At 41.6% G+C, this 19,121-nt stretch overlaps 1 protein-coding gene across 1 annotated transcript in view; it reads left to right on the top strand.

Annotated features, from left to right (window-relative positions):
- The window catches only part of LOC108926204 (thrombospondin type-1 domain-containing protein 4-like), a 38,499-nt gene that overhangs the window by 10,034 nt on the left and 9,344 nt on the right, over nucleotides 1–19,121 (top strand). The window contains exon 7 of the mRNA XM_018738785.2: nucleotides 590–726. Within this exon, the coding sequence (XP_018594301.2) occupies nucleotides 590–726 (137 nt within the window). The remainder of the gene's footprint in view (nucleotides 1–589; nucleotides 727–19,121) is intronic.

Here is a 19,121-nt window from a genome sequence, read left to right as displayed (position 1 = left end):
TTTTTTCTTTTTTGTTTCTTGCATGAAAGGTTGAAATAATGCATAAACATTGACTGTTGGTTAGCTTTTGTTAAGAGTGTGGTACATTATAGCTACAAAAGCCCAGTAGATAGTCATAATGATTTCATAACGTAGACTTGTGATAGTGTATGTGAAGCGGCTTGATGAAGATGAAGGCTATATGTCCAATTTAAATATATGAATAATTAAAAAACTTAAACAAAATGGTGTAAAACAGAAGAATGCACAACAAATGTGAGTACAGAATCAAGACCACAGAGTGCCAGACTGCAAATGAGAAAGTGGGTACACTGTTCCCACAATGCAGTGTGTTTCATGCTTTCCATAACAGATGTGCTGAGTGAAATTTTCCATTGTGATCTGAGTTTATCATACTGAATTTAATGTTGCAGCTGCCCAGATACTTGAAAATCCCTTCTGAGCAATGATAAGTGGTATGTAATAATCTCAGGAGACCAAATAATGGGGGATGAATATACCGTAGATATTCTAGAAACAGTCTGTAATGTCAAGAATCCACCTGTCAAGAATACACCTGTTTCTATTGTTTATTTTTTTACTGAGACAGTCCAGGGGGACCAGAACTGCGAGCTGAACTGCCGGGCTGTTGGCTTCCGGTTCTATGTGCGACAGTCGGAGAAGGTGATTGATGGAACACCATGTGGTCGGAGCAACATGTCGGTGTGTGTGTCGGGGAAGTGTCAGGTAGGGGCCTGTTCTCATCTTCCTCCTTACAGGGAAGTGCAGGAAGCAAAAAGTATTATCTGTTATCCAAGCTCTGGATCATACTGAGGGAATGCTATTTTCACTGTTGTCATAATATGTATTGAAAGTAAATAGTCTATAAATAATAACATTGCTTTTACTGGTTTGGACAACACAATTTTTTTAAGCTTTTGACTCATTCCATAGGACGCCATTAGGCATTGGATTACTGCCAAACTTTTCCAGATGATCTGAAAACGAATGGCGTTCGGTCTTTGAGAGTGAATAGGCACAATGTTGTCTCACATCTTTCCTTTCGCTACCAGCAGAGGACAGCAGAGCATAACTGTGAACATGCTGTGAACTGGATGTAAACCTGTGATCATAAAGGGGTTCTTATACAGGAATCTGTAGTTCCACAAAAATGACTGTTTCTCAGTAGTCACCTTCATTCCACCCCACTTCCAAAGACAACCGTAAAGATCTTTTTAGGTTTCTTGAGGTTTTGAGATGTCAGGCTTTTCATCTGATATTTACTTCTAGAGTCTTTTCGCAGGGGGTGCGGTGGTGCAGCGGGTTTGGCCAGGGTCTGCTCTGTGGTGCGTCTGGGTTTGAGTCCTGCTTGGGGTGCCTTGTGGCGGACTGGTGTCCCGCCTGGGGTGTGTCCCCTCCTCCTTTCAGCCTTGTGCCCTGTGTTGTGTGTGAATGTGTGAGTCTTTTTGCTCGTAGTGTTGACTTTCCTTTCACACCATAGCATTTGCTTGCGTCTGTGGTCCTGGAGTAGCGGGCTTTGAGAGCTGTAGCTCAGATGGTTCTCAGCACAAGGCCTTAATCGACCTGTTTGCCAGCGCGCTGGACTTTACGGCTCAACAGCTTTGCTGTCAAGTCGACACTTTAAGTAACCATGTCTTTTTTAGTGAACGTCTTCTGCGATGTGCTGTTTTTCACACAGTGGTCACCACCTTGACTTTATAGCAATATTTCTGCACTCTGGAGCTGCAGAGCTGCAAAGCCCAAACTCACAGCAGAGTGAAGGTGGGAGAGTGAGGCTGTGAATGCTGGAACCAGTCAAACTTACTATGGTAGGGGACCACCGTGCCATGGTGCTTCATATTTTCTCAAGTATTCTTGTAGTTGAAAGGTAGTGAAAACATATTGAGTGATGTGTTTATTTCATATTTTCTGGTTGGATACCTGACCATATGGACATTACAGTGAGTTCCACTTTGGAACTTTTCCTAGAAAACATTACTTTATTTGGCATAGTGCTGTTGTTTTGGGTGACTGTACAGCACAAGCTGTCCTGACTGAGCATTTTGCACAGATTTTTTTAATTTAAAGTTTTGTTTGATTTAAGCAATGTTCCGACTATCAGTTTTCAATATTAAATACTGCGTTTGGATCCTTCCCTCCTGACTTAAATGCCAGTGTAAGTCAGCACAAAAAATACCGCAAGACAGGCGGGCTCTTGAAGCGGAGCTGTCGCACTGGTCACTGTTTATTGTACTGTACACACCAGGCTCATTGGTCTTGCTTTTCTTTGAAGTTTGTCCCTCTCCAGCTGTGCTGCAGTGCCACAAGTGAGTCGATTCATTGCAATTAAGCGGCGTATCACAGTTGATTAAACAGCAGGCATTGGCGGTCCAGTGAATAGTGCCTGGCAAACAGCCAGCAGCTGTCCCACCGCCCGAAATAAAAACACGCACCACCTGTTTTCATTGAGGCTTCATTGAGGCTGGCAGGGCCAATATAGCAGTGGGAGGGCTTGGTGGATTGTACTGGCGCCTTTTCTCCATTAACCAAGCCCCCGGCTTTGTGACAGAGTCGTCCGATGACCCCATCCAGCCGTGAGTGATGTTTGATTGTCTAAATCTGGGGCAACCTTCTCAAGTCTGCAGCTGCTTGCAGGGTTGTTTTGGCAGAGGGCAGGGAGGGTGTTAGGATTCCGTGAATAGCTGAGCACGTTCACAGCTGGAATTCCCATGGAGGGATCTTGGGACTTGAACAAAGGGGTGTGGTGTGGGTGGGGCTCGTGGGCGAGGCTTTCCTGAGCACTTTCCCTCTGTACACACAATATGCACTTTAGCTAGAGAGATGGGTTGCACATTTACATGCAATTCTTCAATGGGCATCTATAGGTGAACATACTTAAGCAAGATGAGATGTGTACAGCAATAAACAGTAGTAATCAGTGCCAATGGAAAATAAGGGTGCGCTTCGAAAAATTTTCATTGCTGTTCTTATTTTGCAGTACTGTTGCACAAAGGCTATGGATAAGTAGTTGAAAGCTGAGAAGACTCAGAACAAATGTACTAAGATCTGCTCTGTGTTGTGATAAATCTAGAATTTCCTGGGAAGTCCCTCCCCCCAACAAGCCTTAAACAATGATTGTGACAAATATGTGACCTATGCAAGCATCATATCTTGTGTTTGGTGTATGATGACACAATTTGCAGATGCATGTTGTGCTCAACTTGAAGGTGGCTGTATACAGTTTTCCTGCCCCCATGTGTGTACCTTCTCCACGCTCCCCCTTCCCAGAGCTTGTATTGGTAATGTCTCCAAGTGTAGATTTGTTTCCTCAGCACAGTGCTCTTCCCTGGTTGATCCCCCACCTCTGCCTCTCTTTGTCAATAGGACCCTGGTGGCCTTTTGCTTTCCCCACCTGAGATTTTCCTGTGGTCTGCCACCCCTCCTCACCCACATTGCTGTGTCTGTTTTATGCATTCTCTGCGTTTAAAAAATGAAGATGAGCGTGCTGAAATATGGCCTGTGGACACTGCAGTGAGATCACAGCAGTGCTCTTCCACAGCACTTCCTAGCTGTCGACTCCTAGCACATTATTGCTGTTTTCTAGAGAATGAAAAGGCATTTTTGTCAACAGGGTCCTGTGATTTCAGTTTTGTTAAGGAGCCGGGTGCCTATAAATAAACTGGCGACGCTAAGGAATACTCTTTTGACTGTAAGGAGGTGAGACTTTTTTTGAGAAGCGGCTCAGGAGGCAGAGTTTAAAGTGAATACAAAAACAGTGCAACCCTTTTTTTGGCCAAAGGCGGTTCTGTGCGACCAGGTGGGGAGTTTACAAGCCTTTTACATTTATAGTCTTCAGCAGGCTGACAGGTGAACTTGTAATCCCTGAAGTGGGGTGTGTTTATAGTGCTGGTCAACAGCCATGTATCCTCTTCACAAAAAAGACAGAAACAAGACAGGAAAATGGAATGCGGTTAAACAGACTGAGAAAATTGTTTAACAATACCTCCCAGAATGAAGGCCATGAGAGCTGTCAGCATACGAGCCCATTGCCCTGATTTAGAGTGCACTTGTTCCTCAATTTACAAACACAATTGGGACTGAAAGCCTGTTCGTAACTGAAATTGTTCATAGGTCCATCTGATAACGTCAAAATCTGTAAAAGCATAATCACACAGTTATAAAAATCAGACCTCAAAGCTAAAGTGAAGACTTTTATGTACTTTATGTCTGTAAACAGCTCATGCAATGTACGGTGTCAAGGTTTCTCCGTTCTGGAAACATAGGGTATCATGCAGGATGCAACATGGGAGATGGATCGGACACCGCTTCATTATATTATGTTTTATTGGAAGTACTTTTTTTACATGTATGTGGCTTTGCAGAACATTGAAGTTTACTAATGGCTAAAACTAAAAATACATCATATCCACAATCACCTATTCAGCATTTTTCCATATCTGGTCTCTATCAGTTTGCAATAATCATCCACGTATGTCTCCAATTCTTTGCTGGCCTGTTCCTGTAAAAGTGTTGGATAAAGCAATAATAAAATATGCCAACTGAAATCGACCCGTAGAGCTGCCCCCCTCCCCCTGGCCATTCGAGTTTCTGTTCTGTCTCAGTGCATTTTGCTGCCCACTAACAGCAGTAAGTAGAAATTCAGGCCATTTTTTTGCCCTGAAACAGTCACATTTTTAGAAAATGCAATAGGAAGTAAAATGGTTAAGAATTGCAGTTAAAAATAAATAAATAAATGAACTGGGAAATGTTTGTATCTTTGAAATTTGTAACTGGGTTGTTCATAATACTAGGAACAAGTGTACTTCTCTGTTGTTCTTGAGCAGGGCGATGGATGTAGACTTGTGCAAATGACTACGGTTAGCATTAGGTGAATCAGCTGGACCAATTTTGCAAACCTTTGCAGCCGACCTATTTGGGCTCTGTTTAACCCTTCTGTTTATCTTATGTGGTAAAGCACAACACTGTGATTTTTAGCACATCTTAACTGGTTTTAAATCCATTTCCAAATCATATCTGGTGCAGAAAGAAAAATCTTGTTTTGACAGGTGTGACGCGCTGTCCTGAGGAGTATGTTTACAGACTATGGAACTCAGCCTGAATTGTTTCAGTTTGATCTCCAGCTGTATAAATGGGAAATATGACAAAATATAGGCTTTGTGAGTTACCCTGGACACGAGTGTTTGTTATGGAAATACTGCATGATACAGACAGCAGGTTTAAACTGAGGCCATTCCACTGCTCCCTGCAAGAAAACACATACACTCCCTGCAAGCTCCATGGGTTAGTATTCAGAGCTACTTGTTGCAACTATCCAAGCAAATTTGTCAGGTTTAAATGAAGGACTTAAGGAAAAATTTGATGAATTTCAAATATTTCTCCAGGAATCTTACCTTTGTCACTTTGAATGTAACTCTCCAGTCTGCAGTCATGGTTGGTGACATATTGTTGCAGAACTTCTCATCCACTTATGTGTGTTCCACTATGTGCCTGTGACTGTGGTAATGAACCCCAACGAGTACTAATGGTAGAGTAAGATACCTGGCATTTGGAGCCTAGCAATGTTGATAACCTTGTTTGGGAGACTTGTTGGTGTTAAATGTCTTAGTCTGACCTTTTCCTCTCTAGTTCACCTGGCATCTCCCAACCAGGGTGTTCTGTTGGGTTGGTTGTTTGGTTTGACAGCTCTCTGTGTTCACTTGGATTATTGTGTTTTATGTTTCCCAGGAGACAAGGCTGTACACAAAAGACAAGGATGCTGCTTTGCTTGTTTTGAAGTAGGATCTGCAATATCTTCATGATCAATGTGTGCACTGACTATGAGCCTGACTGCTGAGCACTGCTTTGGGGTGCTGTCTGCTGATATTTACCTGCCTAAACTGTAAATTACTTAGGATTAAACTGTCATCTAAGCAATGAAATTATAAATAGTAAAATGATTTCTGGCTGTGCTCTCTTTCTGGATGTTGAAGTTCAACTGGGCATGGAGGTCCCAGGTTCAAATCCTACCTCCTGCTGTGTGCTGCAGCATACCTGAGCAAGGTACATACCTTAAACTGCTACAGTAAAAAAAAAAAAAATAAAAAACAGCCATAAAAATGTGTAACTATAACCTAACATTGTGAGTCACTGTGGAGGAAAGTGGCAGCTAAAAAAATAAAGGTAAATATCAGCCAGACCACACTGCTTGCACTTAATATGTAGCAAATCCCAGGTCATGGTGGGAGTCATTCCTACATCACTCAGAGATTCTTCCCACTGTAGTGGTACCAGTGTCTGAAAGCCGCGCTTGTGACCCTGCAAGTGCAAAGAAAAATAACGATGGCATGTCAGTCTACCTCCTCCCATCCCCACATGTCCTCCACATATACTACATGTTTTATTCATTAAAAGCCTTTCTTGCTTCCTTTTAGGGCCTTTAGTCAAACACATTGAAGGAAACAATCAAGGGACTTGCATGCCTGGCCTTGCTGCAGCTAATATGTATCCCATATGCACATACTCCTGCTTTCTCCCCTCGGTACACAATTTTGCAGTTCCATGCTGCTCATAGAAACAGCAACAGTTCAGCTTCAACGCACACTGGTCTAAAGAGGTAGGTCTGAAACAAGGTAAAAAATTACATTGAAACCAAACAGGAATTTTTTTTTCAGATTTAAAAAAAAAATAAATTCTGTATAGACAATACATTTACAGGGACTATAGAAAGTATTCACCCCCTGACTTCTACCACAATGTGCCATGTAACACCATACATTTGGACTGGATTGTTTTTGCATTTTATATGGTTAACAAAACACGTTTAACATTTCAATGGGCCACCTTCACTTTAATGATGAAAGTAAGTGAAACATATAAAACATTGTAAAGTATTCACCTTAGACATTCAGTATTTGGTACTTGCTTCTTTTGGCACAGTTACAGATTCAAGAATTTTGTGGTATGTTGTAACCAGTTTTTATATATTATAGGTTTAATACTTGCCCACTTGTCCTTGCAAATTTTCTCCAGTTGTTGGAGGTTACTTGGGGAGCAACAGTGTCCAACACAAGGGATTTACTCAGGACTTTGATTGGGACATTTAAATGAGTTCTGTCATCTTTTCACAGCTTTGTGTTTGGGGTCAGTCTCTTGTTTAAGCTGTTCTAGTTTCACATTTTTTTGCAGATAGTACAAGGTTTTGCTCTAGGATCTCAATATTTTACTCCATCCATTTCAGCCTCTGTTTTTTCAAGCCTGTCAACCTCTACTGATGCAAAGAGGTGTTTTAACATTATGCTGTCGCCACCACACTTCAGGGTATGGATGGTGTTTTCTAAGTAATAAGCTGTGCTTTTTCTTGCCAAGCCATGCACTTGGAATTGAGGCTAAATAACTATTTTTTGTTTAATCAGACAACAGAACTGTTTTCTGTGTTCTTTTAGAGCAGGGGTCACCAACCTTTTTGAAACTGAGAGCTACTTCCTGGGTACCGATTAATGTGAAGGGCTACCAGTTTGCTTTTTGGGGGTTTTTCACCGGTCTCGTGGAAAAAGACAGCTGTTTGCACAAACCTGCCTTTAACTCGCGGGCTTTTTCCACTCGTAATGCGCTGCCCGGTGGGTAGTTAGCATGGTAGCTTGCGTGACACGTTCTGAAATGTCTCTCAACATTGTGCCGCTTTGCCGTCGCCACAGTCGCCCCGCAAATGAAACACACGCAGGAATCTTTCACAGTGGTAAAAAAGAACTCTTCCTCCCATTCACTGTGAAAATGATATGTTTTCTTTCTTTTTTCTGCCATGTTTTCGGGGGTAAATCATCTCCTCCCCTTCACTGCGCCCGCTAGCTGCTCTCTACGGCAACGGTTGCCGTGGAGACCAGCTAGCTCTAATCTAATATGAAATATTTTTTAAAGTTTTTTTTTTAATATTGTCATTTTCAAATTTACACCAATGCAAGTGTGATTTAAAAAGAATAGCAACAAAAAAAATTAGATGCAGCTTACTGGTAAGTGGCGCTATGGTGAGCTATTTTTAGAACAGGCCTGCGGGCGACTCATGTGATCCTTGCGGGCGACCTGGTGCCCGCGGGCACCATGTTGGTGACCCCTGTTTTAGAGGCTCCTACATAACTTTTTGCAAATTCAGTTTTCAGTTCAGTTTCTCACCACTCTACAGTATAAAGCAGATTGGTAGAATATCTCATCATTTGACTGAGAATCTGTTGAAAGTTTCTCCTATTGCTGTTGTGACATGCTGCAAGCGTATTCTTTTTGGGTTCATGTATGTTACATTAATTTGTTTTTTGATTCAAAACTGAAAAACAAAATGCAAATTATGAGGCCGTCATTCATTTTTTGATTTAATATTGAAAGCAGAAAAATGAGAGAGACTTTTTGTTTCTGAGCACACAGACAAAAAGAAAAGGACTTGTTTTTTAATTTTCTCTTCATTTAATCATACAAAGTGTAGAAATCAAAATCTCACAATACCAAATATGATGAATGAAACGCACATTTCATCATGCTGTAATACCACTAGCCAGCTAGAACTTCATGGTGCTTTTAACACCTGCATGTAATTAGTAATAAGATTTTTATGAAGTAGCACATGAAAAATCCTGCCAATTTTCTCGGTGGACATGTCATCCTCCCTTGCTGTTCCTCCAACCAACCAACCATTGCCAACAACCGCTTGTCCCAAGCGGGGAGTCGCGGCAAATCGGAGCCTAACCCAGCAACACAGGTTGCAAGGCTGGAGGGGGAGAGGACACACCCAGGACGGGATGTCAGTCTGCCGCGCTACCACGCCCCCCCCATTTACTGTCACTCTCTTGCAGCTTTTGAAAAGCACGTAGTGATCCATATTAACTTATGATCAATAACTCGGAGCGATGCTAGCATGTTCAATGAAGCCACTGATGGATTATGCACAGTTTCAAACGAAATAACTTCAAGAAATAAAGATGGCAAGAAATAATAAACAAAGCATATTTTAAGTATTTTACATTTTGAGCAAAAAATGGTTTTTAAACATAGTTAATTCATAATTTGTTTTTCAATTTTAAAGCAAAGAATAAATTAAGGCATTGTAATTCGTATTTTGTTTTTCAATTTCAAATCAGAAACGAATGAACACAACATACACTGACCCTTTGTCATCTTGACTACTTTTCTGACCGATTTTCTTCTTGCAGAGTTTTTAAGGACAACCAGTTTTTTGAAGCTCTGGCTAGTTTTGTGTGTCGTCCATTTCCTGATATTTGGTCTGACAGTGCTCTATGGGATTGTCAATGCCTTTGAGATCTTTTATAGTCCTTATCTGATGTGTGTGTGACTTTCTCAGTTTTTGGGGAAACTCTTTTGTCTTGATATTGCTTTGTCTCGAATTACCTACAGGGTGATCTCAAAAACACTGGTGTATTTTACCTTTCAAAGACATGTGAATTCAGTCCTAATGGTTAATCATCAACAAATTGCTCAAATTCTCATGGCAGCAGATTGAGACTATGCTTTTCAGTGAAGGGGGGTGCGGTGGCGCAGTGGGTTGGACCGCAGTCCTGCTCTCTAGTGGGTCTGGGGTTCGAGTCCCGCTTGGGGTGCCTTGCGACGGACTGGCGTCCCGTCCTGGGTGTGTCCCCTCCCCCTCCGGCCTTACGCCCTGTGTTGCCGGGTAGGCTCCGGTTCCCTGTGACCCTGTATGGGACAAGCGGTTCTGAAAATGTGTGTGTGTGTGTGTGTGTGTGTGTGTGCTTTTCAGTGAAAGGAAAGGCTACGAGTGAATACTTTCCAAACCTGGATTTTTCCAGTTTTGTATTTTATTTACTTTTCTTTTTAAATGAAAGTTATTGCAGCCTGTGAAAAAATTGTTAAAAAAATTCATGAGTTGAAGTAGGAATATATATAACTATCATATACCTGTGGTTTAGGTTTGAAGAAGGAACAGTATTTGGTTCTAATCAGAACCTTGTCAAATAACACGTTTCAGGAGCCCAAATGGATAATGAAATATAGGTAGTCATCTTAGAAAATTCTAGTCTGAAAATACCTTCCGAAATGTACGCAAATGTAAATCAATGTAGGGCTGTATATTTACAATGAAGTTTGTACTCTTCAACAAACAGAAAGCTGTAGTACTGTTGAGTGTACGTATTGCTTAATTTATAATAAAAAAAAAAAAAAAAAAAAAATTGTTGCTACACGTCCTAATACACATTTTTTTGTATCGTGGATGGCATTATATACTTTTTATTATAGACTCTTGTTGCTCCCTACCTGGAGGCAGTGGCATTGAACAGAAAAATCTGATGGGACTATGCAGTTGACCGATATTAGCAACTGTGGTATAACTACATGGTGAGGAGCTGAGAGGCATTATAGAACCCACCATCATCAGTGGCAGCCGATGTTGGAAACTCTCTCCAGCAGGCAGTCCCTCTCTGGCCAAAGCTAGACAAATGAAGAAAAAGCCTCTGCCAGCAGCTCTGCTGCAGCCAAGTTGACTTCGGCTGATGAAATGTTCCGTTTCCTTAGAATTAGCCATGTTAGGATTTGCTTCTTAGAAAATAAATACAGAGGGTAATATAATGTTTCGGAATAAGTGCTGATATGACAGGTCCTTCTCTCTCTGAGTCATAAGCCTGTTCATTTGTAGTCAGTCTTCTACATCTTGTGTTGTAACAGGCTGATGTAGCGATTGGTTTCAGACAGATTTCTGTAGACTGTTCTTCTCAAAAGTCCTACTGCTCCCCATGAGAACTTTCACAATATGGCCATTATGGACATATAATAGACAGATGTGTTTCCTAGGAATGTTTGCCAGTTGAAAAACACATGTGTTTGTCAGAATGTTGAGCTCAAGAGGCGAGGTGTGTCCATTCCGATGCAGACATCAGTGGTCAGTCTCACAAACACGACCTGTCTCTAGGTCATGACTGATCCTCCAGCAGCTGGATGTGGGCGTTTTGCTGGTGGCACGGTGCCCTAATGCTCCACTTGCACAGAAAAAGCATGCAATTGCCTCCAGCTCCAAATAGGCAATCCCACAATGCAAAGCACTTGAAGTGACCCTGCCACTTCATACCCTAACCCACTACCCATCCTGGTAGTATGATTTAATAAACGAGAGGACCTTCTGTCATTTCACATAGAGCACTTTTTTTACCTCTGTGTGTGCTGATTCAGGACAGCATGAATTAAGAATTAATGTTGTGGAAACAATAGTGCTGCAATAGGAAAACCATATGATGGGCTTCTGGCTCTGCTTTGCTATTTCCAGCTTCCACAACGTGGCTCATAATTAATTCCTTTAATGTGCCTCTGCTGCATCGGTGCTGAACTGGATCCAGGAGCTTTCTTTTCTCACCACTACATCCGGCTTCAAATAAGCAGGTCAATTTCGTCAGAATGGAATATCCTTTGAAATTTGAGGCTATAGGAGCCTTAATGTGGAATACATGTAACTGCTATACTCGGTCACGTGTACGAGGCTGTTGAAGGACCATTACTGTTTCTGCTGACCTAATCATATGATGTTTCCCTGATAGCCGATGGATCTTCTTTTGAGTGAACTCCCTTATTTCATATCTTCCGTTTCCCTCTCTCCCTCTTTCTCGTTCCTGTGAAAGGCAGAGTCAACCCCCCCACCACCCATCCAGTCACCCACCCATTCCACCACAAGCTCAGTTTACAAGCCCGTGCTCAGTGCAGTAGTAGAGGCCTGACTGTGGTTCAGGACGGGATAGAGGGAGAGAGCTGGAGAGTCGACAGAAGCTTGGTCTAATATGTGACCAAACTTTTCTCCAGCCGTTCTGGTCGTGTAACAGAATGCTTTCGGCCCTCGTGTTTCCTCTTCTTGTGTGCCTCCACACACGTGTGATGGGGAAGCCATGGCAGCAGGTAAGTATGATCGGCTTCTCTTTTTCTGCACAGGGGAGAAAGCTTGATATGCCCTAGGAGAAATGTGCAGCTCAGAAAATGATGATGATGTTTATTCAGGGGGATTATTTTTCATTGCTCACACCTCAAATATTATATTGTTCTCTCATTGTGTCTGCAACTGGATTGGTTTTACGGAGTTTGACTGCTTTAAGTTTTATTTTGAGTTTCTGCCGTGTTCAAATTTATGCTGAATAGGCTGAAACAGAATGCCAGGATTTTTGTGAGTTGTTGCAGCGATTTACAGTTTGCATTAAGAAGGGAGTGTTCTTTTAATTAACTTGAGATGCAGAAATAAATGAAAAATAAATCATTATTTATGTCTTAAATGCTTTTGTTTTCTGTCTGGCCAGTCTTTGCACATTGTGCTGTAAATACTGTAGGTTGAGTGCTCTCACTGTTGTAGGTTATGCTCAGATATACTTTTGGGGTTCGTGGTGATTTTTGCTAAGTGGCCGGGTTTTTCTGAGCAAGTGTTTCAAGCTGAAATTCATTGCGGATGATGCAGGGGATGAGTGTGTGATGCACATTTTCATTGTCACTCTTAGGCAAATGATCTTGCACATCATATAATGCAGTCATCATTATGTCAGCTAGCCTACTGACACCGAGGAAATGGGCGTGACTTCAGTTTTTCTGTTTTATCAGTTATCTTGGGGTCACTTGAGATCAAATGGTAAAAATGAAACATCACAACATGAAACTTTAACTTCTGTGGTACATCATAATATATGCATCTGAAATTAACTGGGAAATAATGAAAATGAATCAGAATTAGCAGTGATTTGACAACTCTCAGTAATGTTTAATTTGGTGCAAAATAACATCAGAATTACATACCTAAATTAAATATCAGCTCCTGTCAGCCTTTTAAGTGTCTCACAAATTCTCTTGTGATTATAATAATCCTTAGGGATTTTTCTTAATGTTGAAATAATATAGTGTGTGCTATATTGGAGCATTTTATAATCTCTGTGTTTATATTGCAGCACTACTCTTGGGGTTTGAGGTAATTGCTGTGTGTGATAAATCAGAACAAGTTACTATTGGGGGGGCGCAGTGGTGCAGCGGGTTTGGCTGGGTCCTGCTCTCTGGTGGGTCTGGGGCTCGTGTCCTGCTTGGGGTGCCTTGTGATGGACTGGCATCCCGTCCTGGGTGTGTTCCCGCCCCTTCGCCCCGTGTTGCCGGGTTAGGCTCCGGCTCGCTGTGACCCTGCTCGGGACAAGTGGCTGTAGATATTTTGTGTGAGTGTGTGTGTGTGTGTGTGTGTGTGTGTGTGTGTGGTTACTATTGACTTCCCCTCCTCCTCTGGCCTTATATTTTCATGAAGACTTTCAAGAATAACCTTTACATATAAAAGGGACAATGTGAGTTTGAAATGACCTCTCGTAGTAGAGAAAATCAAAATTTATAAGAAAAGAAAGACATGCCAAATAATCAAAAATATTTGAAATGTTAAGTATTACAGTGAGAAATCTGAATTGAATGGTCTTGTTTTTCTTAATTCTTCTTGAAACAATGTACGGAAAAATTTATGCTGTATTAAAAGCAATTTCTTCACTCACTCAGCAGTAAGAAAAGATAAAATCTAGAACAACTTGTATTTTTCTGTAGTGATTGTTGTTGAAATCTTACTATATTAGCCGTTATTTAACCAAACCATCTACAACAGTTATATGTTAGAGCAAGCTAAATTAAGGTAAATCAGATAATTATATTTAGCTATATACACCCGTTGAAAACATGCTAATCAAGGAAACTTTCAGTCTATAGTTTAGCAGCAGCTCTTTAACAGTTTGTCTTTTGTCACCTCTATGAACACCTGGTAGGTAATGTTAGCCCTGTGAACAAATGTGTTTTTAGAAAACAGTGCTTAGTCCTGTCAGTCTGTATACAGCTGTGTAAACTGCTAGAATGAGAAGTTTCCGGGTCTGTAAATATGAATGTTTGCTAAGCAAAGTGGTAACATGATGAGCAGCGAGTGGCTCGTGTTCAGTGAGTCGGTGGTGGTCCGTGACACTGAGCGCTTTACTGCACTTCTGTCCCTCTGCTTTTTTATGTGTTTTTCTACTAAAAACTTACATTCAGCTGCAAAAACATTTGGTCGTAAATCATTCAACTTCCTCATCTGAAAGTAAGGTAAAAAGGAGTGTGCTCTGTACTGCGTGAAGGCCTGGAAGTTTTTGAGTTGCCAGGTCTGCCCTGGTTCTGTGAGCCGGTGGTGGCTTACCTCCACGTCCTACCACCTTAGGGTTAGGGTTCTTATCCTTAACACTAACCTTAACTCTCAGCACCAAGGGTGCTCCTGCTTAGAGCAGGATGTGTGTTCTTTGTGCGCTGTCAGGATCTGCAGCCTATGCCAGCTACTGTCAGGCTGTTTGACCAGTGTCAACGCATGCTGCCCACGTTCGCCTGTGGAGCCTCTCCCCATTCATGCAGCTGTTTGTCTTTCAAAATACAACCATTCTTGTCCCTGGAAATTTTTGGCTCCGAGACATAATAATCAAAACTGTTTTGTCTTTGGAGTCGGATACCAGAGCAGAGTTTTGGCTTGCATGTGGCGCTGTGTTTTGCAAAATGAACTGGACACCAAAAGGCCGCAGGATGCCAGGGGGGGCACTGCTGCTGTGCCCTGGAGAAAGGAAGTTAAACTTGAATTTATTCATCAATATCCAGCTGTACAAACAAGCGGCGAGTAAAATTATAAGGTTCAGTATGTAAATCCCTTTGGATAAAATCAATTCCTGAAGAAATAAAACATTTTAAAATATTTCAGATAATATAGATGATGTCAGATTCATAATTAGGAAGGTATACTAGATTTGAACATTTCTGCGGGTTTAGTGTTTCACTAAAGAGCCCTCTGTGGACATTTCAATAAAGCAAGGGGTTCTTTTATATCCTCCTACTTTATGCTCTGCCTAGTCTGTGGGATTCTGTGGTTTTCAGTAATATCATTTCCATCCCACACCCCCCTTGCTGTAAAGCCATCTCCCATATAAATTACCAGCCAGGGCGATCCTGTCACTGTGTTCTCAGGTTCGAGGGTCAGTAATGCAATCATGGCTTTTCCAGAAGAGCTGGAGTATCACTGTATAGCAGGCCTTGATAATATAGCCGACGGCATTCCAGCATCACCCAGCTTCGGCGCGCAGCACACACACATCTCCCCACAACTCATCGTCCTAAAATGTTTTTTTATCTTCAGAAGCTAACACGGTTGTCAATTTTAATTAAGAGCAGCTTCGCTAACTCGTTTCTAATAATAATTTCTAATAATTCTTGACAAGCACTCCTGAATGCTCTGTTAACTTTAAAGCAGCTGAGCACCGCTGTTTTTTTCCTCATAACGTTGTGTTTTGTAACTTTAATGCATTATCCAGCCCGGATAAGTACAGTGAAGAAGAGGAGAGATCAGGAGGCTTTGGACACGGGTTTTGATTCGTGTGGCGTTATTTCTCTTAGCTGCTGAGTGAATAGCCTTTGGATTTCAGTCCATTCCTCAGCCTCAGTGCTGTGCTGTTTTGTACAGAAGTCCATGTGGACCATTGATAACAAAAGATTTTTCTTGAAGGACAAGCAACTGTACACTTGAATTAAATTGCAGGTCACAGCACTATGCATAAAATACTTTGCGCTACTTGTCCGTCTCTCCACATCTGGAATTTGGTGCGTCAGGATGTTGTCCTTAATTTCATTGTCTTTGCATTCATTTTTACATACTGTTTATAAGAAGTCAAACCTCTTTCCCAAACTTAAATGTGTTTTTTTTCCCCATAAGTTCAGCATAACTCGCACCAAGCTTTTTATGAATGGAATAGGATCATCTTTGAAACCTTCCTGAAACAGTAAATATGTCCAAATTAGATTGTCTTATGTGTATTTTCTCCTTTTAAGACAAGAGACAGTGGTTCATTTTTCATCTTAATGTTCCCTTGTTAAATCCATTTTTTCAAGAATTCCCTTTTCAAGCTACTGTGCAGGATTTTTTTTTCTTGACTGGTGGGAAAAAATGAGCTTTTCTATTTCACATTTGTACATATATTAGAGATGTAATCTAATGTGAACAAGTGAAAACAGATGAAGAGTGAGCAGTAGCTCCCGGCTGGCTCTTTTAACCAGCAAGTGTTTGGGCCAAGAGGAGGTGAAGGTGAAGGGGCTGCCCATGAGGTGCTCCTGAGAGGTCACTGACGGGTGGAGGTTTGTTCCCAAACAAGTCCCTGGGAGGGCCCTTGAATGGGTGAAGCAGACCGTGTGAGAATGTCGCTGGCCGCCCTCCAGCCCGCAGAGGCGAGCGGACAGACCGCTGTTCTTGCTGGCAGCAAGAAAGGGAATCTGCACCTCTCTGTAGACGCTATGGTAATCCTGAGCACTCCTAAATCTGTCTGCTTGGGCCTTGCAGCTCCAGCACCCTGATGAAGCACCTTTTCTGGCCGATCATTTCCAAAGGCATGGTGGACAACTGGGGTCCGATACTCTGGTGAACATCACTCTCAGTCAATACCAGCCAATATCACATAAATACAGCAGATGGAAAAGGACACATTGAGTATACTGCAATGTAGAGTACCAGGAGGTGCAGTGTTTGACAGAGCAGGTTCCTCACCCTTTTGATATTCCACCGGCAGTTTCAGTAGGAAGTGCTAAGCTGGGCTTTAACTGAACACTGCTACTACTACTAGTCACCATGGGAAGGTTATATTCAATGGATGAGACCTTTTTTACAGCCTTTGTGTCAAGGACTTATGCCAATACTTATGCTTGACCCCAGAAAGTGGTACCTTGCTATAACTGGTGGAAAAGAGAGTAATGCATTTGGTGAATAAACCAAGAACCGTATGACCATGGTGTATGGCTGGAATGGAAAGTTTATTCAAAGTTTTAACGTGCGGAAGTAATTTTATGCCGAAACAGTGTTTTGCTGTTCTTTTTTCATTAAAATCTTTAGGAATCTTAGGGCTGTAACATGTTCATATTCCATGTTTTAGTGTTTTTAAAGCTTCTCAGGTATATTCTCCACATATAGTCATTTAAAAGCAATGTGATTTTCTGCAATGTGCTAGATGGGTCATCTGTTTTCAACTCTTTTGACGTTCTATTCTAAAGTGTTTGGAGAACTAAGGAATGTTTTCCAGCCCGACTGGTTTTTGTAACCTTCTCCTCCTTATAATCATGGTGTTACATTTGTGGTGACACTAAGGTAGTTGGTGTTGAAAAGCTGACGTGTCGGGTTTGTGTTAACAATAATATCTTTAAATGCATTACAGAGAACATTTAATGGGAGCTGTTGATTTCATACCTGCTTCTTTCTTGCTGCTGATCTTTATCCTGGTAGGCAGGTCATAATTTGCAATCTCCAGTTTCTGTATTTACTGATGCTATGCAAAGCTGGCAGAAGAATCCAAATGTCCCTAGTACTGATACTCAGACTGAGCTGGTTTTGAATATTATCTCTGCCATCTCTTGCTTGCTCACTGTGTTCTTGCATGCAGGATGTGACATGCTTTGAATGGCAAATAGTGGCAGTGAAACACAGCCCATTCCATTTGTATAAGAACATACAGTCCCTGGAAGCCTTTTCCCTTGTGGGCAATCAGCTGCAGATAGGAGCCTCTCTACCTGAAATGCATCCAGGACATCTTCCATTTCTGGTGCTTCCATGTAAAAAACACATTTGCATTTATTTTTCATCATGTACTTAGAGATTTTGCTGTTGTAGAGATGATTTTTCTTCCCTCGGCCTCTCTCCTCCCAGTTCACTCATATCAGATTCCTAACTTACTGCACACTGTCCCTTGGATCTGCCAGAAACCAGAGGGAAGATGATCTGTGTTCCCCAGCTGACAGCCTTTCTACCTCTGTGTATAGTACTGGGGTGAAGGGCAAAGTGCTGACTGGAGATGCAAGCAGTCCACTGGTCACAAATGACGTAAATGACAGCCCTAATTCACACCTTGATCTGAGCTATGTGGATCAGTCTGCAAACAAGAAAAAATCCTGAGTGCTCAGCTACTTACAAGCCCCTGCTTAGGGATTCTTAAAGGCCACATTAAGAAACGGGCTGATTAGTGATTCTTTAAACCCCACTCTCTGATTCTTCATGTCCTGCTGTTTTGATGTGGTTGAATCAAGGCTGCCAGTATTATATAGTTTGAAATCATTCACCAGTTTGCATTGCAAAGACCTGTATGTTCAGTACATTACTACAAACTTATAACTGCCACTTATCCATCTGTTACTGCTGAGGAAGAAACATCTGAGAGGATTGTATTAGTGGCATCAGTCAAACCTCGGAACATAGTTTTTTGACTTTGGCTTGAATTTATCCTGTGTACTCTGTATTTTCCACTTTTTTAATCCATCAAGTTATTTATTTTGGCACAGATGTTTTTAAAGATTTAAGTGGGTGTCTTCTCGATTACCAGTTTAAACTGGTAACTAACATGTACGGTTAAACTTGTTTTAAATCTTTCCGTCCTTCGCGACCCGATTTTTGCTTTGGGTTCCCAGCGCTACACTGGGTTGAGCAATGCTGTAAGAGAAGCAGAACAGGCGCGGCTTGGAAGCCCTGTTTTTTGGTTTGTTCTCCTGCCCTGGGGAGTGCTCTTGCAATGGAGGATGTGCACTGTGAGTAGAACCCACACATTACTGGGGTACAGTGGATGGAGCAGCCTCATGTCAAGGTAAGACAAGTCACTGAAACCACACTGGCCCTTCATGGGATTAGTAGGGTGTCAGTAGAGAGCTGGATTTATGATTTTTTTAATAACTTTTTGAACATGGAAAACTGTAAAAGCAGTTTGTTACCCAAGTCTCTAACTTGGTTTAGCACTCAGTCTAAGTAAACAAATACACTAAAAAGATGAGAGGTGGCTTCTGTTGTGTTAGGTGCAGTATGTACAGGAAAGTGAGAATAAGGCAAGCACTGGGCTTGTCCGGCAACCAGCTTACATGTCCGAGTCCAAGCATGTAAGTGTCCACAGTGGTTGTAGGATACTGAGTCAGGGAGTATGTAATAAGCCCCTTAATTTGGAAGGGCTTCTTTTTTGCAAATGTTGAAATTTTAGAAAAACCTGTACATCACAAGATGAAAAAGAAGTTTTTGTTAGGCAAGAGAAGAATTGCTTTGCAGAAGAGAAACCTGATAAAGAACAAGCTGAAAACAAGAAGCACATAAAATTTTATTTGCACATACTTCACGAATTGCT

This window comes from Scleropages formosus, chromosome 7 (genome assembly GCF_900964775.1).
Source record: "Scleropages formosus chromosome 7, fSclFor1.1, whole genome shotgun sequence".
NCBI classification, from domain to species: domain Eukaryota; kingdom Metazoa; phylum Chordata; class Actinopteri; order Osteoglossiformes; family Osteoglossidae; genus Scleropages; species Scleropages formosus.
The sequence above is the reverse complement of the archived record's forward strand: the minus strand, read 5'-3'. Positions and strand labels throughout refer to the sequence as shown.